Below are 9,820 nucleotides of genomic sequence, written 5' to 3' on the forward strand. Positions count from 1 at the left end.
TCACAATGTTTAGAACTGGTTTTAACTCAAAACAGCATCAGGACAGAGTTTGTTGCTCTGTCTGTACTGCCCTCTGGTGGTCTGCCTTTTTTAAATGCACACATGCTTAGCAGGACATACAGTATTATACTGGGATTATTTAGTTTTTTCTTTCTGATTATTGTCAGGTCAAGACACAGACTCCTGTCCAGACGTTTGCCAGTCCAACGTTCAGCTCGTTCTTAGACATGCTCCTGTGCTGCTGTGTTCTGCTGGCTCTCTCTGTGGCCTGCTTCCTGCGACCGCTGGTTACCCAGAAGCCCCTGCCCACACCTGCTCTTATAGTGGCCGCAGTCGCAGCTGTGCTGGAATGTTTGGCTCTAGTGCTGGCAATACGGTGAGTGTGAAGATCACCATCCTTTACTCACCCTAATGTCGTTTAAAACATGCGCTTTTTTTTTTTTTTCATGCAATAAAAAAAAAAAAAAAAAAAAATCTGAATGTCCTAACTTTTTTTTCTTCACAAAAGGTGTAGTTATAATTTTAGTTTATAATTTAAGTTTTATTAATTTTATCTCGTATTTTTGTCTTATTAAATTATTATTTTATATATGTTTATTTAATTTATTGTTAACTGTTTTAATACTTTAAGTTAAACTAAACAAAAAAATTCTAAATATTTATTTGGCAACTCAATGAAATAAAATAAGATTAATAACTTTTTTTATATTTTATTTTTTTTCGTTTAATATTTATTTTATTTTAAGTATCAAACATGGTTTTCTAAATGGTTTTAGTACATTATAGTAACCCCAGCATATAATCAAAATATGCAAATATGCAACATGGCGTTCTAGGTTTGAGCAAAATTAATTTTAGAGTTTTAGAATTACTTAAGGGTGAATAAATTATTTCATTTTTGGATGAATGTATAGTTTTTTATTGATGTTTATTTAGTAGATTTAATTATTGTCTATTTTTTATACATTTTTATTTATTGATTAATATAGAATTAATTGTTTTAGTACTTCATTTTAAACTAAACACAAATGTGAAATATTGCCTTGGAAATAATTTTTTTTTTTATTTATTTTTTTTCTTTTATTTCAGTTAACATTTATTTTATTTCTTGTAACCATTTTTATGGTTTTAGTTTTAGTTAACTCTTAACACGCCTGATGAATAATCAAATATGATGCAACGTTGCATGTTGTTATTTTTTTTTTGAAAATTTTATGTTTAGAATTAAATGATGGTGAATAAATTATGCTAGAAATTTCTTTTTTGGATGAACAATGTCTTATTTAAACCTGTCTGTGTGAATGAGGCCAGAAGTTTTACTTGATGTAAATATTCATCAGATCAAATTGCGTGATCTTTTTAAAGCTGGTCAGAAATGCCTCTGTCATGCTCCGAGTATTCAGAGCCTCTCAAGCTGAACACATTCAGCAAATATCACTGCTGTAACAGAAGGGGACTGAGCTGAAAATCTAAAAGAATAATGCACATGGTTAAATAATGAAGAGGAATGACACGTTTAGCCTCAGTTTGAACCAGCGGGCGTCTGGATCTGTTCCAGGCTGATACAGATGTTTGTTTCATGTTCAAACGCTTCAGCATCCTTTGTAGATAAAATTAAACATTTAAATGTGTTTGATTTGCATTCAGACACTTTAAAAAGACAATTCACCCCAAAATGAAAGTTCTATCATCATGTATTTCCATTTTGTTGTTCACAATAGACTGCTACTTTAGTCCAGAAACAGTACCAGGGCAGCATAATGCACAATACACAGAGCGCATGTAGCTGTTGCTAGAGTCCTGATGAAATCTGTCTATCTGATTGTCCACTCTACAGAAGAGCCTTTTACCTGGACCGTGTTCTGGACTGCACCAGGACCCTCCTCTGGGCCATTTCCGGCTGGGTTCCCCGTCACATGATCGGAGCAGTGCTGGTGTCTTTACCTGCCGTGGCTGTGTTTTCTCATATCACCTGCGATATGCATGACTCCATACAGGTAAACACATGTGCATGTATGACACAACAAGGTTTGCATGTACAGTACAGACCAAAAGTTTGGACACACCTTCTCATTCAAAGAGTTTTCTTTATTTTCATGACTATGAAAATTGTAGATTCACACTGAAGGCATCAAAACTATGAATTAACACATGTGGAATTATATATGGAGTTATATACATAACAAAAAGTGTGAAACAAGTGAAAATATGTCATATTGTAGGTTCTTCTTTTGCTTTGATTACTGCTTTGCACACTCTTGGCATTCTCTTGATGAGCTTCAAGAGGTAGTCACCTGAAATGGTCTTCCAACAGTCTTGAAGAAGTTCCCCGAGAGATGCTTAGCACTTGTTGGCCCTTTTGCCTTCTGTCTGTGGTCCAGCTCACCCCTAAACCATCTGGATTGGGTTCAGGTCCGGTGACTGTGGAGGACAGGTCATCATCACTCTCCTTCTTGATCAAATAGCCCTTGATGCCTTCTGTGTGAATCTACAATTTTCATAGTCATGAAAATAAAGAAAACTCTTTGAATGAGAAGCTGTGTCCAAACTTTTGGTCTGTACTGTATGTCAAATAGTTTCTTATTAATATAAAGTACATTCGTTTAGCATTTTCATCTTTTCCCTCTTCAAACAGTGCTGTAGCAGTAAAGTGATGGTAATACTATGGTACTCTGATACCATTGCAGTGCACACATTCATAATAGACTTTTTTTCTTTTTCTTTTTTTAATCATTCTTACTGGAATTTTGATTAGGACATTTTGTTCTACAGTAACCCAGTCCTTGTCAGATTGCAGCATTTTCCTGCACCCATTTTCTGTCCATCTTTAGGAATAGAATATAGAAATTATTTAAAATATTAATAAATACTATAAAAATTGCAGTCACGGGTTTGTAAGAATGCAATTTATTCTCACTATACAACCGAATCAAAATAAAATGTATGCTTGATGTTCAAATGTTTGAGGTCGGTAAGATTATTATTATTTTCTTAAAGAAATTAATACCTTTATTTAGCAAGGATGTATTAAATTGATCAAATGTGACAGAAAACACATGTGAAAAAAAGTATCACGGTTTCCAAAAGACATGAAGCGGCACAACTATCAGAGTGATTTCTGAAGGATCATGTGACACTGAAGACTGTAGTAATGATGCTGAAAATACAGCTTTGCAACACAGGAATTAATTATATTTGCAATATATATTACAATAGAAAAAAATAGTTGTAAATTGTAACCGTTTTTCGAAATATTACAATTTTTGATTGTATTTTTGATCTGAATCTTACCAGCCACATACTTTTAAACAGTACTGTATAATGGTATTATAATATAATATTTTGTTTAAAGCATAATTACCTCCAGAAATTAGGATCATATGTGAGTTTAATACAAGTTGTAGGTTTTCCTCAAAAGTATTCTAAAAGAGCTGTGAATATTGGTAAAACACAAAAACCATATGCAGTAAAGGAATCACATAGCGTCATGCTAACAGAATAAATGAGCATGCTTGGCTAAGTATTCACTAAGTATGTATGGTACAGTACATCTATTATATAACATTTTATAGATGTGTCTGGAGACCTCTAGACAGCAAAGATGCAGTAATTGAATCAATGTGATGCTGCTCTGAGTCAGGGAAGAACATCATTCTGTAAACCGTAATCCTGCACGTACTCTGCTGCGAGCATGAGCATGTTTAATTCATGTCTAATTCTTTCCCCAGTTCACCATGTTCACCTGCTGTGCTGTCATAATTGCCATCATCCAGTACAGCAATTTCTGCCAGCTCAGTTTCTGGATGCGTTCAAGCCTGGCGACGCTAGCGGGAATCACTTTTCTCAGTGTGCTCTGGAGCCCCCCTTGCAGGTCCAAACTATCACACACTGCACATATGATAACACTTTAGTTTAGGGACTAATTCTCACTATTAACTGGTTACTTATTAGCATGTATATTACTAGCACATCGGCTGTTTAGTAGTTATAAAGCACATATTAATGGCTTACTCTACATGATCATTATTTAGATCCCTTACTTCACCCCATACCTAAACTTAACAACCTTACTGACTATTAATAAGCAGTAGTTTAGGAGTTTATTTAGGGGAAAGTAGTAGTTAATAGTAAGTTAGCCCCAAAACTAAAGCGTGTGACCCACATATTACACATTTTACATACTGCAAAAAAGTGTCTTTGTCTTGTTGTTCATGATAAAATATTTAGAAATCTATTTACTTGAAACAACACTGAATAAGAATAGTTTTTAGAGAATGTCTTTGATATGAGAATTTGTTTTTTTGACTTACTGCAGTTTTTCTTTTGCTTGTACAAAAGAAAATATGCTTGTACAAAAGGCATTTTTAAATATTTTACCTGGAAAACAAGTTGAAAAAGATACTTGAGACTTGTTAAGAATATTTTTTTTTTCATCATGTGTACTACATTTCAAAAGTTTGGGGTCAGTAAGATTTTTTTGAAAGAAGTCTCTTCTGCTTTTTAAGGCTGCATTTAATGAATCAAAAACACAGTAAAAAATACTACTATTGTGAAATATTATTACAATTTAAAATGACTTTTTACTATTTGAATACAATGTAATTTATTCCTGTGACTACTCCATTCTTTAGTGTCACATGATGCTTCAGAAATAATTCAAATATACACATTTTTCAAAATTAACTGAATCGAAAGTTTGCAAGAACAACATTTATTTAAAATAGACATTTTTAATAACATCATAAATTTATTTACTGTCAATTAAACGCATCTTTGTTCAATGACAATATTTATTTATGCAAGTTAATGAATTATGATGCTTTTATTGGGCTTTCATGATTAATTATGTTATGCTAAAACTAATCCAAAGCAATGTCGTTGTCCTTTTAGCACTTGGGAACATTTATTTTTGAGGTAAGTTAAGGACTATGAATACTATTTCATTTTCACATTTTTTGGATTGATTTAATGCTGGGAAAAGTCTCATCCTAGAGTTTATGTTTTGGTTTCAGCAGTTGTCTTTATTTGTATCCACCAGATCCAGTGACTTCAACAGCAGCTTTATTGAGGTCCAGTCCACTGCTGAGGATTCAACCCGACTGCAGGACCTGCTCGGCCCAGAATCTCTGGTTTCCTTTTTCCTGTTGCTCCTCCTCGTTTGGTTCCTCAACCGCGAGTTCGAGGTGAGCTACCGTCTACATTACCACGGCAATGTGGAAGCGGACCAGCACCGCATCAAGATCCAAAACATGCGGGACCAGGCCGACTGGCTCCTGCGCAACATCATCCCCATCCACGTGGCCGAGCAGCTGAAGGTGACCCAGAGCTACTCGAAGAACCACGACAACGTGGGCGTCATCTTCGCCAGCATCGTCAACTTCAGCGAGTTCTACGAGGAGAGCTACGAAGGCGGGAAGGAGTGCTACCGCGTCCTGAACGAACTCATCGGGGACTTCGACGAACTCTTGCGCAAATCCGACTTTTCCAATATCGAGAAGATCAAGACGATCGGCGCCACCTACATGGCGGCGTCGGGGCTCAATACGCAACAGTGTAGCGATCAAGCCCATCCACATGCTCACCTGCGAGCGCTTTTCGAATTCTGCTTGGAAATGATGCGCGTGGTGGATGATTTTAATAAAAACATGCTTGGCTTTAAGTTCAAGTTGCGAATTGGGTTCAACAATGGACCTCTTACCGCTGGAGTCATTGGCACCACAAAGCTACTCTACGACATCTGGGGCGACACGGTGAACATCGCCAGCCGGATGGACACGACTGGCGTGGAGTGTCGCGTTCAGGTTAGCGAGGAGAGCTACTGCGTGCTCAGTGGAATGGACTACGAGTTCGACTACCGCGGTACTGTCAACGTGAAGGGCAAGGGTCAAATGAAGACCTACCTCTACCCAAAGAGCTCAGACAGTGGACCTGTCCCTCAATACCAGCTCTCGGTCTCTCCGGAAATCCGAGCGCAGGTGGACGGCAGCATTGGACGCTCGCCCACCGATGAGATCGCCAATATGGTCCCAGCGGCCAACGCTAGTAAAGTAGCCGCGTCATTCTCTGTGAGCTCAGGGCTTACCGGACAGGGATTCACTGGGAGAGACTTACCCCAGAAGCTTGGAAGCAATGGCACGTCCAAGACTCAACGATCTGTGTCTGCCCTAGGCCTGACTTGCATACCGGAAACCAGCTTGAGATCAAGTCCAGCGGTTCTCGGTAAACCACCGGACCCGACTTTGACCTCTCCTCCTGTCCGAGGAGAAAACACAGAAGCTGTTGCAAAAATGGAGGGAGAAATAGCGTATATGGGCGAAATGACAAAACTTTGACTTGAAACAAGCCGACATTGTTGTCGCTGTTGTATTTACCCTTTAAAATCACAGGCTCTCCATTGGGTTTGTAGGGATGTTTAGGGATGTATGTTAGCGTAAATTTGCATCCGTGTATGTGGAAAGTTTAAACACACCACCTTGAAGTGTTTATAGCGCTAGTTGAACCAGGAGATACTTTCACATCTGGATGGTGGCGGTGCTGGACTGTAAAAGCTCAGAGGAGCCATAGAAACCATTTCTACATGGGATGAGAAATTCTGAGGAGATGCATTACATCTGAAGTCACATCCTTAAGTAGTTTATTTTTGAATATTATTTCCCTCTAGCTCTTACTACTGTCTGCCTTTCGTGAGTGGTTTTCTTTTAATGAAGTGCCTTTAGGATGATGGCATTTTTAATAAAGGTTTCTCAATCAAATCTTTAGCTGAAGATCAGAAGGGTTAAGCATGTAAATTTGACGTTAGAAAGTGCTTTGATTTATTTTGGAATATTGGTAGATATTTGAGATCTCTCTGTTGGACATTCATCAATCAGTATTCAACACAATTTTACAAAGCAAAACTCTATATTCCGATGATTGCTGTTTTAAAAAGACCTAAGATAAAACCATCGCGTTGAATGGTGTATGGCCTAAAGTACCTGTGAAGAAGTATTAGCGAAATGTAGAGCAAGCTATGGGCTAAAATCATCTACAATCAACGATTTCAAGCATTTCTACAGTGTTTAATATTGATGCATGTATTCCTACCTGTCTGATTATGGCCTTTCTGTCTCTTTTCCCGTGATTTGTCCTGTTGCTCTGCACTTTGCAGCTAAAGGCTTGATTGGTTGAACAACACCTGAATTTCTGATGAAATCGAACAGTGAGTACTAAGACGACGTGGCAACTCTGCGTTAATGCAAATGAAAAGGACAAAAATGCATTCATGAATTAGCATAAAATACAAAAATGGGCATTGGTTTTAAGATATAGACTCGTTTGCTTACGAATCAACATAAAATCAACATGAGCTCTTCTAAAAAAAGAAATCATTCCTAGTTTCATTCTGGGGCGGGTTGCATAAACTGCCTAGTCTTAAAATGTTAGTCATCTAAATAATTTTTTTTCAAGACTGGTCATAACTTTTAAAAGTCAGTTACAAAAAGGCAGCTTCTAGTTGGTCAAACTAGCTTGTGAGACGCAGTCTTAATGACTGTCTTCTGCTGGACGATTCATCCGTGCACATGGTCGAAAAAAGCAAGAATGTTTGTCTTTGCAATCTTTTATCAAAATTTAAACTTGCTCCGCCTCTGGAATGACTTTTCTTTTCAGTTGATGCCATCTAGGCTGCACAGGCATGGAAAATAATGGTAATCATTAGCTAAATAACATTGTTTTAGGCTTCTGTTGTAGGTAGTGCAGCAATTAAATATTAAACTGATTACAGCAATAATAGCAAATATTGATAGATTTGAAAACAACGCTTTAAAATTGAAGGTACTCTGGTCAAAAATCTTCAAATTCTGATGAAAAATGCTTGTATCATCTACGTCAATAACTGATGGATCAAATTAAACCCTATCCTACATTTTTTTTTCATGCAATATAATGTTTCACTCAGAATTATGTCATATAAGAGTATTAGCGTGCCGTTTCATGTGGGCTTTGATTTTAATTATCGTGCACTGAGATCTTGTGCGATAAAAGTTAATTCAGTTAGTTCAAATGTGAAAAAATAAACTTTGACTGTACTTAAATCTAAAGAGATAAATAATTAAGTCACCATAGTGGCATAACGGTTGCAAGAACTGGCAATAATCTAGATAACATATAGCCAGTCAAATGTACAGACTCATGTGAATATTAGAGTAGATTAGACCAAAGCCTTGACTCTGCCTGCTTGTCTTTTGATGTGCAATAGTAAAGGGTAAATTATTGTATGGAATATTAGCAAAAGGAAGTAGATTTCAATCTTTTTAACATTGAGCTTTGTGAGTGACTTAGTCTGCACTGACACTGCATACATTTCATGTCTGTCTCATGATTTAAGAATAGATGTTTTTACCTTTTGTCTATGCTTTTCCTCTTATCTTGGCTTTATGATGGGTGACCTATATTAGTTTAAAAGGGTTGTGTGCTCAACGATTTCTCATGCTTCATATGCAGTGGTGATATTAATGTGAGAAAATCATATAACCTTTCTTGACACTGCTGTGAATTTAGCAGTCTGCCAAGAACCAATACATTTAAAAGGGAACTGTTATAAAGAGTGATTGATTTGTCAGTGTTTTGCATTGTATATATTAGTGCCTTTAACTCATGCATTGGCCAGTCAGATGACATCATCCTGATTATCTGTTCATTATCATACACTAAATGCTCGTGTATGATAAATGTCTTGTGATCTTTAGCACTGTGCCTTTTCTTAACAATTAGCTTGACGTGTCCATTTTCACCGTATACTCCTTTTGAATGTGAACTGCTCTTCATTTGAAAATGTACAGGATGATTTATTGTCATTTTACTCTAAGGTGCCATTCTAATATGTCATTTTATTCAGTGCTGATTTTGATACTGTTCAGTTGATGTGATTTTGGTGACACCAAGCATAGCAATCCATGTATTTATAATATATTTTATAGGGCACAACTTTTGCTAAATAATGAAAGTGCCCTTGCTGTCTAGAGGGGGGATGAGCACACAACCCTTATGGGCTCGGTTTCAGAGTAGTTGAGCAATATAAAACTTGATCCAACTAAATAAGCATTACACTTTAGCTTCAGAACTTAGCTTGACGAACCACATTTGTGTTTTTTATCACTTGTTTTTATGGAAATGTGCTCCTTATGAAGTTTCCATTCCATTACTTCTGTTTGAGACTTTGAGGACATTCAAAAACACATTTAGGGTGAATGAAAGGGCTGAACTAATGTATGATAACGGACACATTTTTTTATTATTTACAATAATTTGAGGAGGCCCAATTGACGATTCCAAGCAATTTGTTGTAGGAAATGTGCATGTAAAATTTCACACACAAATGTGTGTGTTAACAGAAATATCACACACTGGGACATCGTGCCAAAGAGGATTCAAGAATGTTTGATTCTGAGTTTCTCTCATGTTTCTTTGGAGCTAACTTCACTTATAAACTCAATATGTATTCATTCGTATAAAGTTTGTTTTTTTCTCCTATGTTTGTTCATATGTATTGCTCTGTGTGTTGACATATATATATATATTTTTTTGTATTATTTATATCCGTGCATGTGCCATACTGTAACATTAAAGCTAATGGATGAAAAGGGAAAGCCAATAATACAGTGTTGAAGTCTGCGTTCTGTCTGCTGATTTGTAATGAATCTGGGCTACCTTAGAAGTTGACATTAACAGTATCCTGCACACACACTCCCACACAAGTCTGATTTGGGGATAAACCATTCTAAACCATTTTATTCTCATCAAGCATGTCTTTTTGTATACACACAGCTGTATTTACAAAAGT

The 9,820-nt window shown here is 36.6% G+C and overlaps 1 protein-coding gene across 2 annotated transcripts in view; it reads left to right on the forward strand.

Moving 5' to 3' along the window:
- LOC113051739 (adenylate cyclase type 9-like) overlaps nt 1-9,285 on the forward strand; it is a 44,783-nt gene extending 35,498 nt beyond the window's left edge. For both annotated transcript variants that reach the window (XM_026215784.1, XM_026215775.1), the window contains 5 exons: nt 168-376; nt 1,838-1,997; nt 3,729-3,871; nt 4,891-4,914; nt 5,039-9,285. In XM_026215784.1, coding sequence (XP_026071569.1) covers nt 168-376; nt 1,838-1,997; nt 3,729-3,871; nt 4,891-4,914; nt 5,039-6,332 — 1,830 coding nt within the window. In that variant the 3' untranslated portion in view covers nt 6,333-9,285. The remainder of the gene's footprint in view (nt 1-167; nt 377-1,837; nt 1,998-3,728; nt 3,872-4,890; nt 4,915-5,038) is intronic.
- Nucleotides 9,286-9,820: the final 535 nt, after the last annotated feature.

Source organism: Carassius auratus, chromosome 3, assembly GCF_003368295.1.
Source record: "Carassius auratus strain Wakin chromosome 3, ASM336829v1, whole genome shotgun sequence".
In the NCBI taxonomy this organism is placed as follows: domain Eukaryota; kingdom Metazoa; phylum Chordata; class Actinopteri; order Cypriniformes; family Cyprinidae; genus Carassius; species Carassius auratus.